The sequence below is a fragment of the Phyllopteryx taeniolatus genome, chromosome 9 (genome assembly GCF_024500385.1).
Source record: "Phyllopteryx taeniolatus isolate TA_2022b chromosome 9, UOR_Ptae_1.2, whole genome shotgun sequence".
Taxonomy (NCBI): domain Eukaryota; kingdom Metazoa; phylum Chordata; class Actinopteri; order Syngnathiformes; family Syngnathidae; genus Phyllopteryx; species Phyllopteryx taeniolatus.
Genome location: NC_084510.1, coordinates 1,696,227 through 1,722,102, shown reverse-complemented (window position 1 = coordinate 1,722,102; position 25,876 = coordinate 1,696,227). Strand labels below are relative to the sequence as shown.

At 40.2% G+C, this 25,876-nt stretch overlaps 2 protein-coding genes across 21 annotated transcripts in view; both read left to right on the top strand.

The window, feature by feature from the left end:
* Positions 1 to 9,837, top strand: part of plekha6 (pleckstrin homology domain containing, family A member 6) — a 111,687-nt gene extending 101,850 nt beyond the window's left edge. For 16 of the 17 annotated variants that reach the window (XM_061783581.1, XM_061783580.1, XM_061783587.1 and 13 more), the window contains 5 exons: positions 2,840 to 2,992; positions 3,418 to 3,551; positions 4,450 to 4,598; positions 4,985 to 5,088; positions 6,991 to 9,837. In XM_061783581.1, coding sequence (XP_061639565.1) covers positions 2,840 to 2,992; positions 3,418 to 3,551; positions 4,450 to 4,598; positions 4,985 to 5,070 — 522 coding nt within the window. In that variant the 3' untranslated portion in view covers positions 5,071 to 5,088; positions 6,991 to 9,837. Of the gene's footprint in view, positions 1 to 2,839; positions 2,993 to 3,417; positions 3,552 to 4,449; positions 4,599 to 4,984; positions 5,089 to 6,990 lie in introns of those variants that run through there. The other variant, XM_061783596.1, reaches the window with a different exon arrangement.
* Positions 9,838 to 10,204: 367 nt separating this feature from the next.
* On the top strand, positions 10,205 to 17,729 carry golt1a (golgi transport 1A). Of its 4 annotated transcripts, none has more exons than XM_061786180.1 (5): positions 10,205 to 10,549; positions 15,857 to 15,948; positions 16,074 to 16,279; positions 16,384 to 16,447; positions 16,556 to 17,729. In XM_061786180.1, the coding sequence occupies exons 1-5, from the start codon at positions 10,525 to 10,527 to the stop codon at positions 16,583 to 16,585; spliced, it is 417 nt and encodes a 138-aa protein (XP_061642164.1). In that variant the 5' UTR covers positions 10,205 to 10,524; the 3' UTR covers positions 16,586 to 17,729. The 4 variants fall into 4 exon arrangements, with proteins under 4 accessions (XP_061642164.1, XP_061642162.1, XP_061642163.1 ...); XM_061786181.1 differs by having other exon boundaries at positions 10,288 to 10,549; positions 16,074 to 16,252; XM_061786178.1 differs by lacking the exon at positions 16,384 to 16,447 and having other exon boundaries at positions 10,207 to 10,549; positions 16,565 to 17,729.
* The last annotated feature ends 8,147 nt before the right edge of the window (positions 17,730 to 25,876 follow it).

Genomic DNA, 25,876 nt, shown 5'->3' with positions numbered 1-25,876 from the left:
AAAGCTCAGAAATTAAGTTCTGTGTAATAATGTGAAATGACACAGGGGAAAAGTATTTAACATGCCATCTGGTGTTTATTTAATACTTTGTACAAAAGCCTTTGTTTGCAATGAGAGCTTCAAAATGTCTCCTGTACGGAGAAACTAGTCACATGTGTTGATCTGGTGTGATTTTGGCCCATTCTGCCACACAAGCAGTCTTCAAATCTTGAAGGTTTTGTGGGCTTCTTTTGTGGCCCTTGAGTTTAATTTTTTTTTCCCATAGATTTTTGATTGGATTCAAGTCAGGTGATTGGCTGGGGCATTCTAACAGCTTTATTTTTTTTCTTTGAAATCAGTTGTTGAGTTTTCTTGGCAGTATGTTTTGGATCATTATCCTGCTGAAACGTCCACCCTCATTTCATTATCATCATCCTTGTAGATGGCAGCAGATTTTTGTCAAGAATGTCTGTACATTTGCCCATTCATCCTTCCTTCAATAAGGTGAAGTTTACCAGTACCATTTGCTGAAAATCAGCCCCACACCATCATGTTTCCATCTCCGAAGTTCACTGTTGGTATGGTGTTTTCAGGGTGATGTGCAGTGCCATTTCTCCTCCATACGTAATATATATGCATTATGGCATCCAAACAGTTACATTTTGCGCTCATCCGCCCAGACTATATTCTCCCAGTATTTTAACTGGCTTGTCCAAATGTTGTTCAGCAAACTTTAAACAAGCTTTGGTAGGGTTTTTTTTTTTTTTAGGAATGGGGTCGTAGTAAGCAGGCATACAGGCCATGGCGGCGGAGTACAAGTACATTACTCACTCTTTTCCTTGTGCCAACATTACCTGCTAATTCCAGGTCTTTTAGAAGCTCTCCACAGGTGATCCTCGGCTCTTGGACAACTCTTCTGATTATTCTTTGCACTCCTCTGTCAAAAATCTTACGAGGAACACCTGTTCGAGGCAAATTTATGGTGGTGTGATTAGCTTTACACTTTCGTATTATGGCGCCAACCATGCTCACTGGAATGCTCAGAAGCTTAGATTTGTGTCTGTAACCAATGCCATCGTTATGTTTTGCGTTAATCATTAACATCGTTATCAGTTACTTTGCGATGGTCTTGAGACAGCTCTCTGCTCTTACCCTTCATGAGATGTGTCTTGACTCACACCTTGGCAATGAGACCTTGTTGAAGGCCATCAATTAGGACTGAACAATCAGAATCAGAATCATCTTTATTTGCCAAGTATGTCCAAAAAACACACAAGGAATTTGTCTACGGTAGTTGGAGCCGCTCTAGTACGACAACAGACAGTCAATTTACAGAACACTTGGAGACAGAAAGATATTGACAAAAAAAAAAAACAGTCACTGAGCAGTAAAGGGTTGCTCGTTATCTGGTAATGCCGGTACATTTTTGTATTTTTTTTTTTTTTTTTTTGACAATTGTGCAAAAAGATGCAGAGTCTTCTAGCACTTAGAACAGTTCGAATGACTAATATTGCAATACTCCGGTGCAATGACCATTGTGCAAAGGGCGCTGAGACTTCAAGGAGTGTATGCGGTTTAAAGTGACGAGTAGTGCGATAATCTGGGACAATGTTGGTTGTGCAAATGTTACAGATTCTCCTCAATCAGTGTGCAAATGGAGCAGATGCTACTCTGGCATGAGTGGCCAGTATATGCAAATAGTGCAGCATGGCGAGACAACTACAGTGAGTGCACGAGTAATACATAATTGGCCCCACAGAAATGTGACAACGAACTCAAGTCAAAAAATTGCCAGCATGTTGTAATGGAATTGTAGGTCAGGTGTTTAAGAAGTTAATCGCAAGAGGGAAGAAGCTGTTGGAATGTCTACTAGTTCTAGTTTGCATTGATCGGTAGGGCCTACCTGAGGGAAGGAGCTGGAAGAGCTGGTGACCGGGGTGCGGAGGGTCCGAGAGGATTTTGCACGCCCTTGTCTTAGGTCTGGCAGCGTGCAAGTCCTCAAGGGTGGGTAGCGGGGTACTGACAATCCTTTCAGCAGTTTTGATTGTCCGTTGCAGTCGGAGTTTGTTCTTTTTTGTAGCAGCACCAAACCAGACTGTGATGGAAGAACACAGGACTGATTCGATGACCGCTGTGTAGAACTGTCTCATCAGCTCCATCCATCCATCCAGCCATCCATTTTCTGAGCCGCTTCTCCTCACTAGGGTCGCGGGCATGGTTGAGCCTATCTGCCCAGCTGTCATCGGGCAGGGGGCGGGGTACACCCTGAACTGGTCGCCAGCCAATCGCAGGGCACATACAAACAAACAACCATTCACACTCACAGTCACACCTACGGGCAATTTAGAGTCACCGATTAATGCATGTTTTTGGGATGTGGGAAGAAACCGGAGTGCCCGGAGAAAACCCACGCAGGCACGGGGAGAACATGCAAACTCCACACAGGCGGGGCCGGGGATTGAACCTGGGTCCACAGAACTGTGAGGCTGACGCTCTAACCAATCGGCCACCGTGCCACCAGGAACTGAACCAGCTGATATTCATTTGCACCGACAAGGGGCTGGATTGCTGTTCGATTATTGATAGATTTTAGGTGTTGTCTTGGTTTTCCATGCCTTTTTGCACCTCCCTTTCTTCACGTGTTCAATACCTTTTCCCTGTGTCATTTCACATTTTTACACACAACCAAATTTCTGAACTTATTTGTTCTACTTTCTTTGTATGTATGTATAACTTGGGTTGTTCCCAACTTCTGGTGAAATTTTCAGGCCAATAGCACCTTTGGAAGTATATTTTGTGAGAAAAATGGTGACGTATGAAATACTTATTTCAGCAGCTGTACAAACAACAATGTGTTCAGATTCGACGGCGGCAAACGGCTCATGAGATTGACATCAAGGATTTAGAGGCAGCAGTCAGAGGACAGGGACTGGAGTCACCTCGTGAGGAAATCGCCCGTTTGAGACGGTTACAGATTGAACCCGAACACTATGACCTTGACATTAACAAAGAGGTAATGCCACCTATTTACTTTTTAATAATTCAATATATTATTTTTATAATAAAAAATACAAGATATTACATTACATATGGTCTTTTTTATTACCATGAAAAACACTTCCCAATATTATTATCATTATTATTAGTTATTGCAATTGTACACCTCTGAAATGACAACCTCAATAATTAACATAATTCTAATTATGAAACAATATATATTTTTAAACCGCTCTTTCTGTTTGACTTAATGCACTTCAATGCATGCTTTTAGTTCATCATACAATCATTAAAAATATACATTAAAGAATTTTTACGTTCGCTCTGATGTACAGTGCATATGTCTGCCTTGCATGCATTAAAGCAAATGCATTTTTAAAAATAGAAATTGTGCAATTACAGTACAGTACTTTTTATGATGTATTATATTGTATCTCCTAGCTAATGGCTCCTGACAAGGTTGTTATCCCAGAGCGCTACTTGGATATGGAAGATAACACCCCTCTGAGCCCCGAGGAGCAGAAGGAAAAGCAGAAGAAACTCGAGCGGATCAAGACCTTAATTGCCAAATCCAAGTATGTTTATAACATACAGAATTTAAAAATTAATTTAAAATTACCACAACAACAAAAAACTGCTTGCCATGAAAAAAAACTGCTTTCTGTTTTGCAATTACATTTGAACCAGGTAGTAGGGCTGCATGATATTGGGGGAAAAAATGACATTGCCATTTTTAGTAACCCTGCGATGTACTGTATATTGCAATGTGAAAAAATATAGGATAACATGTTCATGAAATGTGAAAACCAGCACACATTTTTCTTTTTCCCTCTATGTATTTTTGGGACAGTTTATAATAGCTTCAGCAGAAAATAAACTATGCTTAACAGAGCACAGAACAATACGGAGTTATTCGTGTCGTATTGAGCAGTTACGTGTCCAGCCAGACATGAAGTTAAAATCATTTCTTTTCATGTCCACCTATACTGAATAATCCTTAGCACATTTATTGGCCTGATTTGCGATTGTGGCCAATTTCCCGGATTAGACCAGTGTGACCAGTGCGGCGCATTGACGCCCTTGCTCGCCATTGTCAACATTTATTCGCACACGCAAAACAATGTTTACTGAATCTTTAGGGCGTGACTCGACAGAACGCTGGCATATTTATGTGCACTTTAGTGCTAGCACTAGCTAGCTACATAATGTTATGTTGCCTGCTCGCAAGCGGTAAAGTATGTCAATGTTACATCAGGCGTGATCAAACGATACATCGCGCAGCCCTACCAGGTAGGTATTGACGATCATAGAATGAAAATAGCACGCTTAAGCTTTATTCATTCATGATGCTGTATAACAGTAAACATAGGAGAATAAAATTTTTCCATTGTGTTTGTTATTGTACGGTAACATATAGACGTTTCAGTTCCCTCTGACCTTCTTTTTGTTCTCACTTTGCTCACCGTATGTCAGTCTGCAAAATGTGGTTCCTGTCCTGGATGGCCCCGTAGAGGGCGGAGCCTCAGTCAATTCCCAGCAGCAATTGCAGGAGCAGCAGAAGCGCATTGAGATCTCCTGCGCGCTGGCTGCTGAAGCCTCTCGTCGCAGCCGCCTTCTCTCGGGTGAGGACACTCTTCCCGCTTAACCAATCCTAATGACTGCTCTCCATAAACATATTGCTAAGGCCAAAGATGGAAAAAAAAAAAAAAACGTCTGAGATTTCTGTTTCCGGAAGAATTTAAGACTGGCTGTCTGTGCAGACATAATGCTATGTTTGTTTTTTCAAATATTAGACGCGTAAAACAAGCTTCCTAAAGTTTAATTTGTATGCAAGTTATGGAGAGCTGTTAAGTGGCATCGCATAAAAAGAAACATCTAGTAACAGTTGTTGTAACCGCATGTCACAATAAGGGAGTTGCTACGCTCAAAATGATCCCGCCTTTTGATTGCTGATGTGTTTTTTGGTTGCGTTGTCTTTCTTTTTATGCCTACCTTCATTTCACTCCAGCCCAGTGTGCCCCAGAACCCCCCACATCCCCAACCAGCCTGCACCCTCCCCCTTCCTCTGCTGACTTCCCCACCTCCTCATTATGAATGCCTGAATAGGACCAGGTAAGTGACGGTTCACCACAACCGACCTTTGGTCTCCCTTATTCCGTCTCACAGCTTGACTCACTTTTTACCGGCCGAAGAAGTGGAACACTAAAAAAAAAAAATGGAATAAGATCATGCACTTTTTCACTTTCTTTTGTGTTCAATGAAAACCTAGCAGTATAGACAAGCGCAGAGCTGCCTGTGGATTTGATTTCAATGCTTTGCACTTGCATTATAAAAGCCTGTGTCTCTTTGATAGGATCCTCTTTATTGTTGCACACTATTGACATTTTGTCATTCGATCATAAATAACAACACACCTACCTGAGCAGCTCAATTTAATTAAGACAGCCAAGTCTGTGGTGTCAGATATTTGAAAAAAGGTTGTTGTTTTTTTCCAAGCGTGGCCCCTTGTCTTTTAAAAAAAAAAAAAAAAAAACTCACAAAACATTCTTTTGCATTTTTGTAGCAGAAAATAATCATACAATAAAAACAAGAATAACAGTAACTGCTGCAAACGAACAAAACCTCTTTCCTATGACCCCTTAGCTGCCCAACAAGGTGCCTGACGTTAAATAAACATTTGGAGCAATGCATGCACAAACGAAGCAATAATAGAGAATGACTCACTCTGTCTACGTTCTACTGTCTGGGATATTTTCCGTGTAATATCTTCATCACAAATGCAGACATCCTTCAATGATCAAAGAAAAACAATAAAAGCCCTCTGTGTGAACGAAATCCATAAAAGAAAATAATCATACGATAATTGCTGTGTAAAAAATAATAACAGTAGCTGCTGCGAACAAACAAAAGCTCTTCCTAAGAACCCCTTACCTGCCCAACGAGGTGCCTGATGTAAAACAAACCAAGTTCAGTAAAACGTCCGAGCAATGCATGCACAAAACGCAGCAATATTAATTAATTTATTAGACACTCGTGTGTAAATTATTTTCCTGAGGTTTTCAAAAATGAAGCTCTTTTGTGAAAGTGCAACCTACGCTCACTCCGATGAAATGAAAATTCATACATAGACATTGAAGTTCATAGTTTTTATATTAATACTGGTTAAGAATAACCCTGTGAAAAAGTCGCAGTTAAATTCATAAAAAAGCAAAAATGTTGATAGAATTAAAAAAATCAACGAAAAGTTAATATGATTTACTACACAAATAACTGGTTAGCTTCTTCATTTAAACCCTGGATGTCCAAACCTTTTCTTCAAAGGCCCCAAAAAAATAATCGAAAAAAATTGAAGGATGCAATTAAGCACCAAATTTACATCTTCAATTTATTTAACACAATAAACAGGGGTGCACATACTGTAAGTAATGTGCACTGAAAGTGCTAAAAGTGCACTAGTGCATTTGTGTACCGCCAAGCATTTTCTTTTTCTTTTGTTGCGGGGAGGGGGGTGGGCTTCGCAGCAGTAGACGGGGCTCGGTAAAGTATCTGCAAAAAGACCTTAAAGGGAAACAAAAAAAAAAAAAACAGTCATAAGATTATGGCCAGCGGCACCACTGAATGATGTGTGATTGGTTGAAAACAAGGACGTGCGAGACGAGAACAGACTTCTTCTCTTCTCCTGTTTTGCCACCCAGTGTCGAAAGTAAATACTGCAGTACCAATCAGGCCCATGACCTGAGCCGTGTCAAATGTTCATTTGACTCTATGCTGTGAGCTGCTAAAAAAAAATGGATGGACACCCCATTTTTAAAACATGCAAACTCTTTTGACCCTGCCACCTATACGAATCAGAATCGAGAATCGTTCCCAAACGGAATCGGAACGAGAAACCAAACTCGGAACCGGAATCATTCAAATGATGCCAAACCCTAGTACCGATGGACACAGAGGTCATCTAAAAATGTATTCCTTTTCATGAATTGTTTTTTTCTTTTAACCTCTTGCTTCCTACAGCTCAAGCCCTGTCTGCTGTCAAGTTTGATGGAGCATCTTTTTGAGGACTTACTGTGTGAAATTGACAATGCTGATTTACCTCAAACAAAGTGACATGAACTTTTTAAAGCACCTGATCCAACAAAATCAAGGCGAGTTGTCGGCATCCCAGCGAGGAAACAGAGCATCTCCACTTGGAAGAAAGCGACACAGACTAAAAGATCAACTCCGCAACATTCAATTCATCCTGTGCTGTAACCTACAACCCAGTGGCCAGTATCTACTGTATATTTCCTACCAAGTGTAATATATCTCGTGCTTCAAAACATGTAATACGCCAACATAATTTAGCTCAGGACAAAGTAGAGATTACTGATGGACTGTGAATGAAAGTAAGATTCTTGGATTCTTGACCAATTTTCATTTAAAGCAAGGTAATAATAACCTGTTGTAGGTTTTAAAGAGCTCACTGACAACGTGGCACCTTCAATGAGAACACACCAGTGCTTTCAATCCCAATGAGTTTCCATTGAGGTTGGGTATTGAACCACGATGACAGTCATGGGAACATTGACTCCTGACTGGACAAAAAGCCTTTTAGTCAGTCTGAAAAAATAAAATACTCTCCTAAACTCGGGCGATACCTGATCCAATCCCATCCTAACATTTTAAAGCTAATTAATAATAATTTTTAAAAAAATTCCATTTATACGAAGCCTTTCAAGAGACCCAAAGACATTTAACATGAATTTTTCTGGGCAACATGTTTACCTGTAGCGTTGGCTTGGATAATAGGATTGGGCTGCACATACTGTATATACACAGTAATTGCACTATGCTCTTTGTCTCCTTGGGGAAAAAAGAACAAAAAAAAAATAATGTTTGCATTTCTGTTTCGACCAAAAATATTTGAAAAAAAACGTGCACGGAAATGAAACAGTTATGTGTTCCAGATACACGAACTTTAGACCACAACTCTGTCCAAAAAGCAAGCCTTTGTCAATGGTTGTCATTTCCATAAGCCAAATCATAACAAGGCAAAAAGGATGAGATCAAGGCAATATTTCAAAGCCTGAAACAAAAACAAACAAACAAAAACTCACCTGGGCCTCATGTGCAGCTCATCCACATATTTATTAAAACATATATTACATACGTTTAATATTGCTCAAGAAATTAACCCAGTGATTGTATACACATCTACTGTATGTTTAGAATGTTTGGTATCTGTTTAATAGTAGCAGGGAACACAAGTTCAGTGAAAATAGAAGTGACCTTAGAGGTGGAACTCAAAAATTGTCTGTGGGGAGTTAGCTAGGAGGAAATACAGTCGCTACGAAATACTTTCTCATAAAATAATGGTTATCTTTCATTCAAACATGTAGTGCCATGTCTAAAATGGGTGAGCATTTGATACATTTTTTTGATTTGTATGGTGACATTCATAATATTCATGCCGTGAGTTAGTACAAAGGTGTAAAAAAAATAAAAAAATTTTAAATGGAAAGATCAATTTGGTGCCAATAATTCAAAAACCTCCAAAATGGCCGACATAATTCAATTTATTCCTCGGATTTAACTGAATCAATACATGTCCAAAAAACAAACACATATCTGGTCAAATATAACTATAACTACTTATAAATAATGTTTCGCTGTACATTTCAGGAGTTTATTTCTATTTAACATGGAAGTTATTTCTTGTCAGTTTATAGCTTTCAGAGGACCAACCAAAACAAACAAATTCCAGAAATTCTTTTATTATTATTTTTTTTTAAAGATATACACACATTTCAAATTCAATGTTGAATTCAACGTGTTGTTGTTGTTGTGTGTGTGTGTGTGTGTCAAGCTGCTACTTAATTGCAGATGTGTGGATGCTTCGCAGCCGTGCGAAGACTCAATCACGTTAGTATTTGTTAATATTGATACAAAACATAAAATTTTACTACTACTAAATATGACTCGACTCCAAACTACCTTTATTAAGCAGGATAAACAATGATAAAATCAAGTTTAAACTTTGAAACATGCACCTTTTTTTTTTCATTTTCCTTTTCTTGCACCTCGATGTCCATGTGGCCTGTCTTTGTAAAACCAGATTTCAAGTAAATGTTACAAAATGCTCCTCATAAATCATTCAGATTTATTAGATTGTCTATTTTTTTTTCTTTTTAATTTTAATTTTTATTTTTTAAAGAAAGGGAATATGCTCAAAAAGTGGCAGTACTTCTATTTTTAGATGCATGAAAAGACATGAACAAGATGTAATTTTTACACTTTTCGTCAATAAAAGCTTTGTTTTAATTTTGGATTGAACATAGATATTTTTCAACAAATGGAATCTGACGCGTTAAGATGATAGCAGCCAGTGAGCGGTTTTCAATACTGGTAGCATTTGTCGCACTCACAGGTGAAAATAAAGAGTTTGTATTTTGGCCCAATTGTTAAATAATAATTGGCTGGTTTATATTTGTCTTTCTATTTCATGTACAAAATGAACTACTACTTTGAGGGCAAAACTCTACAAACTGCTGAAACTATGCAAATGATCAAAAAGAGACGATATGCTTGCTTTCAGAAAACCTTGCAATAAATTGAATGTATTCAAATAATGTCTTTTTTTTCCCAGATGCTTTGGAACTCAACACAGTATTTTGTATGATAAAATATGTCTTGTTTGGAATGAATATACAGTACATAATTTAATCCGTAATCCACTTGCCATTTTAGGTATTTTCACTGCCAGAAACTCTTGACACTGCTGAGGTGAAACCTGATAATCATCATTAAGATCACTGATCATGACGATAATGATGATGATGCTCGTCAGTCTTGCTCTATGTCTGAATAAAGAGCTAAACTAAACGTCTTTTCATTTCATGTTTAAGATGACAGTAGAACGCTCAGATACACAAACTAGCTATTATAGCTATTAGGGGGGGCACCTGCCTCACAGTTCAGAGGTTGTGGATTTGAAACCGGGCTCCGGCCTTCCAGCGTGGAGTTTGCATATTGTCACATGCATATTAGTTTAATGGAGTCCTCGAAATTGTCCATAGATGTGAATGTGAGTGGTTGTTTGTCTATAAGTGCCTTGCGATTGGCTGGTGACAAGTTCAGGGCGTGCCCCCGCCTATCGCCCAAAGACAGCATATACTGTATGTGAGCTTACCTGAAGACAGTCCAGTACTTTGCCCAGTCTTCTGCTAATATTTCTCAGGCCGAGTTGTGTATATGAATTATTTGATATTTGCGTTTTGCATCAGTTATCTAAAATGCACCGTTAAATGTATTTATTTCTATATTACTGCAGTAGAACCACAAGTGGTCAGAAACATGCGATCAGACGACAAAGATGAAACGAACCACCGAGCCCAGACAAAAATAGTGACAGCGCCATACGCTGCAGGGAGACTCTGTGTGCTTCTAGTTAATCTTCATCTCACATACTGACACAATCAGCACTCAAAGGTCAGACGAGAAAAAGAAAGCACTCAGTCATAGTAAAGCTAAGCCGACAAAATTCGGAGAGGAACGATAAAAAGGATTACCATGGTTGCCGTTACTGAGTTTCAGAGTAAGTATTCCCACAGTTTTGTTTTTTTTCTTCTTCTTTCTTTTTCATTATAAAGTTCAGAATTTGAACAAGTCGCCAATTGTGTGTGGAACGGACAGACTAGTGGCTTGATTCTAAACGCAAACATACTTTTGGCCTTGAGCGTGTATAAGCCTATGTTCAACAGATAAATAGGTGCTATAGTCAAATAGTGGTAAAGACATACCCCCGCAGAATTTCATTTTGAAAATCAATTCATTTTACTCATATGAGCATTTGAATTATTGCCAGTTGTCACTCAAATGGTAGTTTCTAAGAAAAAACAAATTTTTCCCCAAATTTATGTTTTTCATACTTTCAGTACCAAAATGTCTTTGCTGTTATCTGTCCCAAATGAAATTTCATGATTTGTAACATGTTTTCTGAAGATGCCAATTACATTTTTGGATATATACTATTGCTTAATATACCTTTTCCATGAGAACGACCACAAATGTCTCTTAGTGTCTTAAAGAGTTCCTTTTTTTTGGCGGGTTCTTGTTTGTCCTTCGATGCTACTCAAGCTGTCTTTACCCATAATACCACTGGAGGGAGCCTAATTATGGTGTTGTCATACACCAGATGTATGTGTGATCTGAAGTGCCAGAATGTTCCTGCCATTTTGCATTCACACAATAGCAGACAGAAAAATCGATGGGTTATGTCTGGAGCACTAATGAATTTGTGAAGGTGTCTGAACAACTGTCTGTCTTTACCGTTATTATAAATATATCAAGACAGGTGTGCAATCGGTTGACTGAGTAGTTAGGATCATTAATGCACTTGTACATGCAGAGTTGGAAGGGCAACGTGTAAATTGCGCAACTGACATGGTTGCTATGAAGCCCTTTAAGTCTTTACTCTTATTAAAAGAAGTTATTTCAGCGTATGCTGTCAGTGGGTTCGAACAACGAAGCTGTGACAGAACTTATGCTGGGAAAAGAGTGACGCAGAACTTCGCATATTCTCAAGCACTGGTGTCATGAAGTATTTAATTATTTCAACATTTGATTTATTTTTTATGTCACTGTTTGTGCATGTCCGTATGTATTTAATTATTCCAATATTTATTTTCATTAATTATTTTAATATTTAATTAGGTCAATATTTATTTATTATTTTGTGGGCGTGCCGCATGGTAGGCTGATTGAAGACTCTAAATTGCCCGTAGGTGTGAATGTGAGTGCGACTGGTTGTTTGTTTGTTTGTGCCCTGCGATTGTCTGGCGACCAGTTCAGGGTGTACCCCGCCTCCTGCCCAATGATAGCTGGGATAGGCTCCAGCACGCCCGCAACCCTTGTGAGGATAAAGCGGTACGGAAAATGGATGGATGGATGGATTATTTCATGGTCCTCAACTAGTGCATCATGCAATAATTCTATGTGTTATTCTCACCCACCAACCTCAGTGGGCGGGCACTAGGCGGGACTAGACTGATCCACCTCCAACCAGTTGCTTGTTCCTGCCCTTGCATGAGTTAATCACAGACATTTTAAGAAAAGCCATGGGTTTAACTGTAATTACTTAGATCCAGACCAAGGCATGATGTTAATACATGCGTTCAAAGATATCCTGGAAAAGCAGCTTCTGGAATTCAGGCATCCAAAAACTTCTGGTGGGTAGGAGGTTTCGGTGACCGTTTGGATATCCTACTAACAAGGGAGGTGCATGGACAGAGTCAGAAAATAGATCTTTTCTTAGGCCAACCTTGACCTTGATGCAGATACAGCATTTGAGGTTAAACAACCAAAATCTTGGAGTTGCACGGCGTTGTGTGGTATCAAGTCTGAATGTTGATTGGATGTAGAGTCCTGGGATTGTACTTGGAGAAAGTCAGTACCTCTGGGCTTGGAAGGGTTTACAAACGTATTTAAGTCTTTAAGTGGTTTCCTCATGTAATAATTTGCACCGTTGCCTCAATCACCAGTAGCCAATCGACACAAGAACTCATTAAAACTCTGCAAATCGAAGGCATAATGAGGAAATGTGCATTCATGGGTTTCACAGCTATTTTTATTTATATTATCTGCATTCATACTTACCATATGTCACGTTCTCTATAACTTTTTGGTTTTGATTTGGGCCTGGGTTCAGTGTTGAATTGAGGCATTGTACAAGATTTGGGACGAGGTTTAGGGATGGATCTAGTTCTAGAGTGTGAGAAAGGGTTGACCCCTTGCTGGGTGTGTCCAGTGCTTACCTACGGGCAGAGCTGTTTAGATGGCGACACTTGGGAGCCAGGCACTGAGGAGTAGGGGCTGAGAGGACTGGTGAGGCTTACTGAGCTGAGGGGACTGGCTGGACTATTTTTTCTAAAGGAATATGAGGCACCAGTGGCCACTGCAGAAGAAGAGAGTGTTAAAGGTGATACTGAGAGACTTGCATTTGTAATAACTCATATAATTGTATTTTTGATTATACATCTGTGCTTTGCTTTATTTGTGCCTCTGGATGAGGGATTCTTGTGTAGGCCCTGTAATACATAATGGACTCTCCAAAAGTCTTTCTGAATCTGCCTTCGAACCAATTCACTCTGCCCCCCGCCATATATATATATATATATATATATATATATATATATATATATATATGTCATGCAAGACATTTAAACTACAATTAAAGTAATTATGTCTGTCAATATGTATAGATATGCATAAACAATACTTAGTAATAATAATATTAGTAATAATAATAATAATGAATACAGTAATTCCTATGATCACAATAGGTCCCTTGCAGCGGTCGCTGCTCAGGCCAAGGAAATCAACACCGCTACAAAAAGGCCATCCACAGTACAGTCAACATTCATAGTAAATAGCAACTGAAATGTCAAAACAGAAGGGGTTACCAATTTTTATATTATTTGATTAATATAAGTAAAGACACTGAATTTCCTTTTGAAAATCTATGAATTTTACTGATACTCTATGAGTGTATGAGAGAGGCATGGAGCTGTCAACTGATTACCACCTGGTGCTGTGTTGATCTGATTATCTGGGAGAATGAGTCCGAGTGGGTCATGTTCCATGCTTCCATTGTTGATGTGGCCGCCCGGAGCAGTGGCCATAAGGGGGACATTCCTGTTGTGGTGCCAATCCCTGAACCCGTCTGTGAACACCAGAGGTAACGGATGCTATCAAGCTGAAGAAAGAGTCCTACTGAGCCTTTTTGGCCTGTGGGACTCTGGAGGCAGCTGATGGGTACCAATAGGCCAAGCGGAAAGCAGCTTTGGTGGTCGCTGAGGCAAAAACTGGGAAGAGTTTTGTGAGGCCATGGGGAATGACTTCTGGACAACATTGAAGAAATTGTTGTCCAACATCTGGCATTTCAAGTGGTGGAAGCAATGCACCATTAACACTCTATATAATGCAGAGTCTGAGGACGCTGAGGCGTGCTCTCCTATCTCTGGTGTTTAAGTCACCAAGGTGGTTGAAAAGCTTCTCGGTGGCAGGGCCTCGGGAGTGGATGAGATCCACCCAGAGTTCCTAAAGGCTCTGGATGTTGTGGGGCTGTCCTTGTTGACACGTCTCTGCAACATCACGAGGACATCATGGACAGTGCCTCAGGATTGACAGACCGGGGTGGTGCTTTGTGTGTGGTGTGTTTGAACTAAAGGGGATGCAACAGCCATCCTGTTAAGGTCTGTTCAGGGGTGCTGGAGCGGAGAACCCATCAAGATTCAAGAATCTCAGATTCAATAGGAGCAGTGTGGGTTTTCGTCCTGGCCGTGTAACAGTGGACAAACGCTAAACCCTCAGCAGGGTTTGGAGGGTGCATAAGAATTTGCCAAACCAGTCTGCACATGCTTTTTGGATGATATAGAGAAGGCATTTGACCGTGTCCCGTGGGGGGGCCCTATGGAGGGTGCTCTGGGAGTATAGGGTAATGGTCCCCCTGATACAGGTTGTTCGGTCCCTGTCAGAGTCTGGTCTGCATTGCCCGCAGTTAAGTCAGATTTGTTTCCAGTGAGAGTTGGATAAAATTTCTAGGCATAGCCTAGGCGTTGAAAGGTTCCGGTTTGTTGGCCTCAATATTGCGTCCTTGTTTTTTTTGTTTTTTGTTTTTTTGTTTAGATCACATTTGCATTGGACTGCTATGAAATGTATGTATGTATTTAGCAGTTGGTTGTCTTTATCATTATGGCCTAAAATTTAAAAACATCAATACCATTTTGAAAATATGACTTGAAGCATGGCTTTTTTGGCATGGGAGGTATTTACCCATATAAAAACAAGGCAGCATAATAAAATTGCTATATTAGAAAGAATTTACATGTTTTGACTGACGACCAGTCCAGCCTAATGTCTGTTTGGGTAGGCTCTAGCTTACCTGCGACGCTATCGAGAACAAATGGTATAGAAAATGCATGAACAAATTCATCCATCCATCCATTTTCCGAATATCTTCGGGCGAGAGGTGGGGTACACCCTGAACTGGTCGCCAGCCAATCGCAGGGCACATAGAAACAAACAAGCATTCAGGCTCACATTTACACCTATGGGAAATTTAGAGTCTTCAATTAACCTATCATGCATGCTTTTGGGATGTGGGAGGAAACAGGAGTACCCGGAGAAAACCCACACAGGCACAGGGAGAAAATGCGAACTCCACACACGCGAGGCTGGATTTGAACCCGGGTCCTCAGAACTGTGAGGCAGACGTGCTAACCAGTCATGCTTTCCCATGAACAAATTGATAGTGGTTAACATTTTTTTTAGACCACCAAATAATTAAATACAGAATTAACATGAAGCTCACGTGGTGGCGCCCCCTGTATTCACCACTCTAGGCTCACAAGCAAAGTCAGTAATACCATTTGGTTTGCTGAAACAAATAGCCATGGGGAAACTTTTGCATCCCCCTGAGACAAAGTGTTGTTGCAGTTGTTGGAGCCACATGGGTCAAACTTTTAATGAGCTTTAAATCCTTCCGGGAGAATACTGGAGGAAGGGGTGGTGTTTTCTCCTTCGGTGATGGTCCATCCATCCATCCATTTTGTGAGCCGCTTCTCCTCACTGGGGTCGCGGGCGTGCTCGAGCCTATCCCAGCTCTCATCGGGCAGGAGGCGGGGTACACCCTGAACTGGTTGCCAGCCAATCGCAGGGTCAGTGATGGTCACTTTATATAATCATCTTCCATGAGTGCTACTTCAAGTCATTTTTTTTGTTCATCTTCAAAATGTGTATGTTAATGTGATCATGAACTACCACTTTTACCACATTGTAAAGAATGTGAATAAACTGGCTAATGCTTTAATGTTCGTAATTTATCTGTGTATTTGTCTTCCAGAGATAGGAATTGGTCTGGTGGGATTTGGTTTATTTTTTCTGCTCTTTGGTGTGTTGCTGTACTTTGATTCTGTTTTGCTGGCCTTTGGGAATGTAAGTAGGGTTTTATTTAATACCTTCTGTAATTTAAAACATCACTTACGGATAACAACTGCAAAATGTGTTTTAATATGGCTTCAGTCCACAGTTAGTTTTCATCTTTTATTTTCTTCCTGCAGATTTTGTTTTTGACAGGTTTAACATTCATCATTGGCTTCAGGAAGACATCTCACTTCTTTTTCCAAAGACATAAGTTCCGAGGCTCGTTCTTCTTCCTGGGAGGTGTGTCCCTGGTGCTGTGCCGTTGGCCAGTTATTGGTATGCTGCTGGAGGGTTACGGCTCCATCCTTTTATTCAGGTCAGCTTCAAACATGAACAAATTACGGTAATTAACACTTTTAATGACCAAATGTTTGCACCTCATTAATGGAATAAAGTGTTTAAGGACCAACCTTATATTGTATCAGTGCAGTGACTTTCTATTCATAGGTCTTTCTTTCCAATGGCCCTGGGATTTGTGCTGTCAGTGGTAAACGTCCCTTTCCTCAATGCTGTAAGAATGTTTTCACAGTAGCTCTCAATACACAATAGTCTTCGTCTCACAGTTCTAATACGTTGTGCTTTCGGCACTCAATCACATCCATTATTTCTTTCTTCCCAGTTTTTGCAGAGTGGCTCCAGCATGGTCTAAGAGCACATTTCAGCAGACTGGACAGTATAACAAGTGTGACAGACAGTTGAGCAAAGACTGGAGAAGATACTATCAACCACTTGTTAAAAGCCAACATATAAAAACATTCTAGAGAGGTGTACTTTTCTATTTTTTTCCTTATTTGAAACTACAGTCAATACATTCACCACACTGACACATTACAATTTATTATTTAGTTCATGGTTGTTGAGCTACAGCAACACATTGTATTATGTTTACTATTCACTGTTAGAATCAGCTATATGAAATTACATAGCACATTGTGATAGATTTGCCTTTTTTGTTTTATATTCATTTTATCTTAGGACATTAAATGTACCATCTTTTGCAGCCAAACTCATCCATTGGATCTTTGTGGGATGAAATAACAGTAGTGTTCAACACATTTAAATAAATTGCAGAAGCAGGACCTCCGAGTAAAGCAAACCCAAACATAGAGTTGATGTATTGTTTAGAGAATTTCTAGAATGGAAACAGGGCCAAGATATGTTGGATGAATTTCAAGGTTGGGTTTCATTACCTCAGTTGACCGTTTTCCTGTGGTTTGCATTTCTCCTTGGGTCCAACCTCCCTGCAGGCTGCTCAATGGAGGCACTCTGTACCATTGTTGTCTTTTAAGTCACTGTTCATTTCATCATTGAAACCAGAATGTATTCTCCACACCATTTTTTACATTTTTACAACAGCACATGACACCAAGCAAGTTATGTTCTATTTATTGTTTTAGTTGTTGTATTTTTCAAGCAAAACATTGACGAGAGCAAAGATGAAAATTAGATTTGTTCATGCTATGACTATCATGAGTTATTAACTGTCAGATGTGAGCTCAACAGAATTAAATTACCACAGACTGCATGCAATTTCAAATTTGGTGCACATACACATAGAGTATACTGATTATTCCCTTTTCAACTGTGACAACTATTTTTAATAAATAGGACAATTTGTATATTTGATTATCTGCTTGCTATCATATTCATTGATTGGTTTCTCAAATCCATTATAATTGATTGGATAGGCAGTTGTGTGAAATTAAAAGGAAGAAATGTGTCGTCATGTATGTTTACAACCTGCCGTCAGGTGACGTTAATGGTCCTCAATAAACTTCTGTAACTAACACTGATCTGTCTTCAAAGCCATATTTGTTGTACATTTACATTTACCTTTTGATATTTTCAAGAGAATATACTGACATATCTGTGCAAAAATGTCTCTTTATGTTGAATTGATATTTGTTGTATAAGTCAGCAAGATAAAAACCAAGGTTTCCACAAAGCTCACGATGCAATCAAAAGAATGCATTTATATTTTACATTTCAATCCAATTCAACTTTCTTTTTTTAAGCACTTTAAAAGCCAGTGAAGCGCACAAAAGTGCTGTAGAAAGCAATAAATGTGTAACACCATATACAGAGAGCTTGATAGAAAACACAAAGGTGAGAAAATAAATTAAAAAAATCAAAGACAAATGTCGGTCATTAAAAGAGTAATAAAATAATAAGAGAAAGAATAAAAGTATTACAAAATAAAGAAGAAGAATCAATAATAAATGTGTCAACATCTCACCGGGTGTCAAAGGCCATTTAAATCAATTCATAATTTATTGGCACATTTACCCTTCTGATTTTGTCAGCCACATATCAATCATTACTCGGTTCAGTAAAAAGTAATGTATGCAGAACGTTTTATAAGCCAAGGTTGTCAACACATGATTCTTAATCTTTAATCAAGCTTTCCTGTTTAGCTCATCACTCGGCTCACAGTGGATATCTAAGTGTGCGTTAAAGCGAAATTATGTTTTTGAAGGATGGTTCAGTTTTTGTCTTGTCCCTGTCCTTAACATCAGGGGGTCAAATCCAGCCCCCTTTCATTTTGTCATAGGCACCATAGAACTGGAAGATTATTAAATAATTAATAATAATTAAACTGTTAAATAAGCAGCTAATTAAAGTTTCTATTTTGCAATTAGTGTGGATATGTACTGTATGTCCTTAATAGACATAGCTAATGCATTTATTTTGTCTTCATTATTTAGTTTTACTCTGTCAATCTGCCTATATAAATATATATATATATATATATATATATATATATATATATATATATATATATATGGCGGGGGCCATTCAAAAAGTTAAACTTTCATAGATTATCGATTCAGGGCCCACAATTTCAACAATTTCAAGTATTTATTTGTTTATTTTTACATAATTTGGGCTTCCAGCTCATAAAACATTCGGCAGCTCTCTCTCAATAGCTCAACATGCCAGTATTTATTTTATTAAAGAAATTTCTGCATGATGTAACCATAAAGTTAATGTTCTCAACGGTTATCACTCAGGTGGAAGTGTCCCTCCATACTAAAGCTTAGCTAGAGCTTATTTCTTCTAAAACCTAACACCATGTTGGCAGAGGTGGTTTGTAACGCGCTACATATACTCCGTTTCATTTATTCAACTAACATTTTCGATAAACTGTCAGAGTACTTTAAATGCACTGTACTTTTTACTTTTACTTGAGTATTCATGTGAAGAAGGATCGATACTTTTACTCTGTTACAATGATCGACATGCCGTTCACTACTTCTATTTATGCAGTCATGCATGTGCGCATCTATTTTTAGACTCCATCTTCGACTTCCGCATAGGTCATTACCTGTTGCGCCAATCAAACGGGATCACTAGTGTCATTTGACTCCAATTCACCAATCAGACGACACAAGTGACCGTACACATAGCCTTTGCGAGCCAATCAAATGACTCATTTTGGGGGGGAAAAACAGCCATAAGAGTGTGTGTTTACTGACCAAAAAGCAACAGCTTTGTCATGCAGCTCTTCAATTGTGACTCCCCAAACTTGGACATTTCAGCCCACTTCTAACTTGAGAAAATACCTTGCGGTAAATTGCAGATGTTTCTATTGTTGTATTTGCTTCATATGGTGTCACACAAGCACACACAGTCACTAAGTCAGTTCAGCAAACAGCATTCTTCATCAAGTCATTTCAGTGAATATAGCCAATAATGTTTCTGTAGGGCCCAATGTATGTGTTGTTGGTTTTTGGGCAGAATAACCACATTTTAATGGTGGCAGGTCTGTCTCGACTCCCATATATTATTATTTTTATTATTTTATTTGATGCACATCAAATAAAATAATAAAAATAGTATTTAAAAAAATAAAAAGTTGGGCCCAATGCATGTGTTGTTGGTTTTTGGGCACTTCAAAATTTACATGGTGGCAGGTGTGTGTCGACTCCAATGTATGATTTTTTTTTAATTTGATGTTCATACTCTGATTTTAAAAAATACAAATAAAAATCAGAAGTTAATCACAAATTACGCTTTACTTTGTAGTTTTTTCATTGAGAACTTTCGTACTCTTACTCAAATACCGTAATTTCTTGTGTATAATGCGCACGCATGTATAATACGCACCCCCAAAGTTGACCTCAAAATTCTGGAAAACTCTTCTACCTATGTATAATGCATTTTCACAATGCATGATTTTGTTTCTACCCATATGATCAAAACATGAAGTATTATCTGTATTTTGTTAGTTTTTTCAAAGAATTATCGTGAAGTTAAGCACTTGTAGCGGACATGCCACGCAAAAGATGCCACCCGGCACCCCAGCCTCACACTACCGCCGCTCCCCACCAAGGTAGACGTTAACTCCAGAGTCAGACGCAGACTCTAAACGGATTAACACAATAAACTATCTTCAACAAGACACAGACATTTGCTTTGCCATGCCTACACTAAGTGAATCACGTCTGCCTGGGACTTCAAAGCGGAGACCCAAGGATGCCGAGGACACCCGGACGCTAAGTTAATTAACTCCCCGCCAGTCGAAGGATTGCACCCACAAAGACGCCTCCACCCTGCTGAGTGCTGCTCCTTGGTCGTTGGAACAGGCAACAGCGACACCCACGGGCGACGGAATGACACTACCGACATGGGTTCATAAGACAGTCTGTGACTCGATTGGGAGTCAATATCTTAAGAACTTTACATGAACGCCACTAGTGACTGTATTGCTGCAAACTTGAATGTCTAACGTCAAATCTGTTGTTAACTGAACCAGATGAAATGTCTCACCCCACGCCATAGTATAATAGTAATGTTCTTCACACCACATAACATTTGAAACATTCATTACAGGTATGAAAGAGGATGAGCATAGAACAATGCAGGGTGGGAAACTGGTCTCGTTATCTTAAACCCAATAATTAATATTTTATTCCACTGTTTTTAAACCACAAAATAATCCTAGAATGGAAAAATAATGCCAAAAGGCAGTCCAGCCCCTCGGTGTTGCCAAAGGTGGTAGAAAAGGAGGGGGGGTGGTGGGGTTAAACCCCCAATTTTTGACCCACTCTGGCCATAAAAGGGGCCGGAGCTGGGAAAAGTTGAAAAGTTTTGCGAGTCTTGGTGGAGAAGTCTTCCTTTGGTCACCGCGACCAACTCGTCGATGACCGCGCCAGGCAGGACGCCCACCTCACCCGAGGTGGAAAGGACACAGCGGATAATCCCCGGCTGCAGCGCTTCCTGCCCGAACTCAGTCTGAGGGAACGGAGGCGGACGCAACGTCACCCGAGAAACGTCCTGCATGAGAACTCGTTGGTCTTCTCTTTTTCCTCCCTCCCTTCCGACGAATCCACCTGCTCCCAGTGCGGACCGGGACAGCCTAACACTCGGGAGCCTGGCTCGCCTGCCTCAAACGTGTTCCAGACACGTAAGTCCAACATTGCGGTCTACTAAAAGTACGGATTAGTGCATATTTGGGTTTATATTAACGAGACCAGGAGTCCTCAGCTATATGCATTCACTACACGCCCATTCTGCTCATCTCGCGTCATAAATCCCTTCCTTCGCCAATGTTCGTAGATATCTTGTTTGTTTTGTGTTTGTCTGTGTTTTAGTCTGGAGAAACCCCTTTTCATTATTCCATTTTCTATAAAATTCACCCCTTGCATTGATTATGTGTGTGTTTGGGCTTGTAACAAAACCTCTAGAAAGTTTAGAACTCAAAGTATCAAAAATGTAGCCACCTTCCGCTAAGAGACTGATTACAAAGGTTTGTCGTCATTTCGCCTGAAGTTAAACTTGTAAAAACATGACGTGGTGCCCCTCATTTATATAAAATGTCTTGATTTATAATGCTGTAATTTAAAATTACGATAACCCAGAAGTGACGCAGGCGCCGCTTCCAACTCATCGTTTCCTTCGAAATTACGCACAATTTTTACAAAGCCAATAAACGCTACACACTTCATTTAAACACGTAATCCTTTTTTTTTTTATTTACTTGCTCTTATTTTGAAATTCACAGCAGTACTTTTATTTAGTAAATGAGAAAGTACACGGCGGCACGGTGGCGCGACTGGTTGGAACGTCTGCCTCACAGTTCTGAGGACCGGTTGTTTATTTCTATGTGCCCTGCGATTGGCTGGCAACCAGTTCAGGGTGTACCCTGCCTCCTGCCCGATGATAGCTGGGACAGGCTCCAGCATGCCTATGAATGTTGACTGTACAAGTGGATGGCCTTTTTGTGGATCAGCGGTGTTGATTTCCTAGATCCTAGCGGTGTTGATTTCCTAGGCCTGAGCAGCGACCGCTGCAAGGGACCTATTGTGATCATAGGAATTACTGTATTCATTATTATTATTATTTTTACTTTTATTATTACAAAGTATTATTTATGCAATATTGTACACAATTATTTAATCTATACATATTGACAGAGAATTAGTTTAATTGTAGTTTAAATGTCTTGCATGACATATATATATATATATATATATATATATATATATATATATATATATATATATATATGGCGGGGGGCAGAGTGAATTGGTTCGAAGGTAGATTCAGAAAGACTTTTGGAGAGCCCATTATGTATTAGAGGGCCTACACAAGAATCCCTCATCCATAGGCACAAATAAAGCAAAGCACAGATGTATAATCAAAAATACAATGATATGAGTTATTACAAATGCAAGTGTCTCAGTATCACCTTTCACACTCTCTTCTTCTGCAGTGGCCACTGGTGCCTCATATTCCTTTAGAAAAAATAGTCCAGCCAGTCCCCTCAGCTCAGTAAGCCTCACCAGTCCTCTCAGCCCCTACTCCTCAGTGCCTGGCTCCCAAGTGTCGCCATCTAAACAGCTCTGCCCGTAGGTAAGCACTGGACACACCCAGCAAGGGGTCAACCCTTTCTCACACTCTGGAACTAGATCCATCCCTAAACCTCGTCCCAAATCTTGTACAATGCCTCAATTCAACACTGAACCCAGGCCCAAATCAAGACAAAAAAGTTATAGAGAACGTGACATATCAGAAACAGAATCAGAATCAGAATCATCTTTATTTGCCAAGTATGTCCAAAACACACAAGGAATTTGTCTCCGGTAGTTGGAGCCGCTCTAGTACAACAGACAGTCAATTTACAGAACACTTTGGAGACATAAAGACATTGACAAAAAACAACAACAAACAACAATGGTAAGTATGAATGCAGATAATATGAATAAAAATAGCTGTGAAACCCATGAATGCACATTTCCTCATTATGCCTTCGATTTGCAGAGTTTGAATGAGTTCTTGTGTAGATTGCCTACTGGTGATTGAGGCAACGGAGCAAATTATTACATGAGGAAACAACTTAAAAACTTAAATACGTTTGTAAACCCTTCCAAGCCCAGAGGTACTGACTTTTTCCAAGTACAATGCCAGGACTCTACATCCAATCAACATTCAGACTTGATACCACACAACGCCGTGCAACTCCAAGATTTTGGTTGTTTAACCTCAAATGCTGTATCTGCAGCAAGGTCAAGGTTGGCCTAAGAAAAGATCTATTTTCTGACTCTGTCCTCCCTTGTTAGTATGATATCCAAACGGTCACAGAAACCTCCTATCCACCAGAAGTTTTTAGATGCCTGAATTCCAGAAGCTGCTTTTCCAGGATATCTTTGAACTCATGTGTTAACATCATGCCTTGGTCCGGATCTAAGTAATTACAGTCAAACCCATGGCTTTTCTTAAAATGTCTGCGATTAACTCATCCAAGGGCAGGAACAAGCAACTGGTTGGAGGTGGATCAGTCTAGTCCCGCCTCGTGCCCGCCCACTGAGGTTGGTTGGTGAGAATAACACATAGAATTATTTTATGATGCACTAGTTGAGGACCATGAAATAATTCATCCATTTTCCGTACCGCTTTATCCTCACAAGGGTTACGAGCATGGTGGTCCCTATCCCAGCCATCTACCGGCGAGAGGCGGGGTACACCCTGAACTGGTTGCCAGACAATTGCAGGGCACGTACAAATAAACATTCGTGAGCACATTCACACCTACGGGCAATTTTGAGTCTTCAATCAACCTACCATGCATGTTTTTGGGATGTGGAAGGAAATGGGAGTACCCGGAGAAAACCCACGCAGGCACGGGGAGAACTTGCAAACTTGCAGGATTTGAACCCCAGTCCTCAGAACTGTGAGGCAGATGTGCTCACTGTGCCACAGCCACAAATTCATGTATCCCTCCATTTTCAACACCGCTTATCCTGGTTAGGGTCGCGGGGCGCTGGAGCCTATCCCAGATGACTTCGGGCGAAAGGCGTACTACCCTTTGAACTGGTCACCAGTCGCAGGGCACATATAGACACGAACAACCATTTTCACACTCACATTTGCACCGTCACTGAGTGGGAACTGAACCCACGCTGCCCGCACCAAAGTCAGGCAAGTGTACCACTACACCTTCAGTGACTCAAATTCATCCATCCATCCATCCATTTTCTGAGCCGCTTCTCCTCACTAGGGTCGCGGGCGTGCTGGAGCCTATCCCAGCTAGTCATCGGGCAGGAGGCGGGGTACACCCTGAACTGGTTGCCAGCCAATCGCAGGGCACATCGAAACAAACAACCATTTGCACTCACAGTCATGCCTACGGGCAATTTAGAGTCTCCAATTAATGCATGTTTTTGGGATGTGGGAGGAAACCGGAGTGCCCGGAGAAAACCCACGCAGGTACGGGGAGAACATGCAAACTCCACACAGGCGGGGACGGGGATTGAACCCCGCACCTCAGAACTGTGAGGCTGACGCTCTAACCAGTCGGCCACCGTGCTGCCTGACTCAAGTTCATTTATGTTAATGTGTATTATGTGTATGTGCTTTAAACTTGTATTAATTTGGTATGCATGTGTGTAAATTGATTTGTCTTCTAGTTTTAGTGTGCATTGTTCGATAGTGGATAAATGGCTCAGAAAATGGATGGATGGATGGATGGATGTTTGATAGTGCCACCCAAATAATTTTACCTGGTGAATTTTGCCTTGCCTTTTCTTAGTTCTTGCAGTGTACAATTCATCAAGAGTGGGTGCACTGAAAAAAAGTAATTTGAATTTACTTAATTCGAACATTTAGTATATATTGGTTGTTCATGAATAAAATGTGGCGGCACGGTGGCCGACTGGTTAGAGCGTCAGCCTCACAGTTCTGAGGACCCGGGTTCAATCCCTGGCCCCGCCTGCATGTTTGCATGTTCTCCCCGTGCCTGCGTGGCTTTTCTCCGGGCACTCCGGTTTCTACCCACATCCCAAAAACATGCATTAAGTGGAGTCTCTAAATTGCCCGTAGGCATGACTGTGAGTGTTGTTTGTTTGTATGTGCCCTGCGATTGGCTGGCAACCAGTTCAGGGTGTACCCCGCCTCCTGCCCGATGACAGCTGGGATAGGCTCCAGCACGCCCGCGACCCTAGTGAGGAGAAGCGGCTCAGAAAATGGATGGATGGATGGATGAATAAAATGTACCGGTGATACTCTTGGCCGTTCCGTCAGTTGCAGTCTAATTTTGTACTCCTAGCAGCACATGTAAAATATAAATTGCAGCAATGCTTTTTGTCGTGATTATTGCATAGATATGAACTACACACAATACTACCTTACAATTCTAAAATGTTCAGTTCTTTCATTCAACACAATTCACAGATGACACATGTTTACGATTAGAATTCTAACAGCAAGAATGTCCACAAAAGTTGTGAGTGGTCCTCTCAGATTAATGCCAGATGGCAGGCAGCTGGGATAGCAGTTTACTGATGTTGAATATTGTGTTGAGAGTAGCCCTTTGTGGTTGTGGGTTATGGGAGTGATCGCAACATTTTTTTTCTTTAATAGTTAGTTGTTTGCTGTCAAATACCAACGACAACAAAATGCAATAACGTTCACCATTTACAATTTAACCATCATAATCTCA

Coding starts and splice junctions, on each gene's coding strand:
- golt1a (XM_061786178.1), top strand. CDS start 10,525: ATGGTTGCCGTTACTGAGTTTCAGA. Junction 15,949..16,073: donor TTTTGCTGGCCTTTGGGAAT/GTAAGTAGGGTT, acceptor TTCTTCCTGCAG/ATTTTGTTTTTGACAGGTTT. Junction 16,280..16,564: donor TCAAACATGAACAAATTACG/GTAATTAACACT, acceptor CAGTTTTTGCAG/AGTGGCTCCAGCATGGTCTA.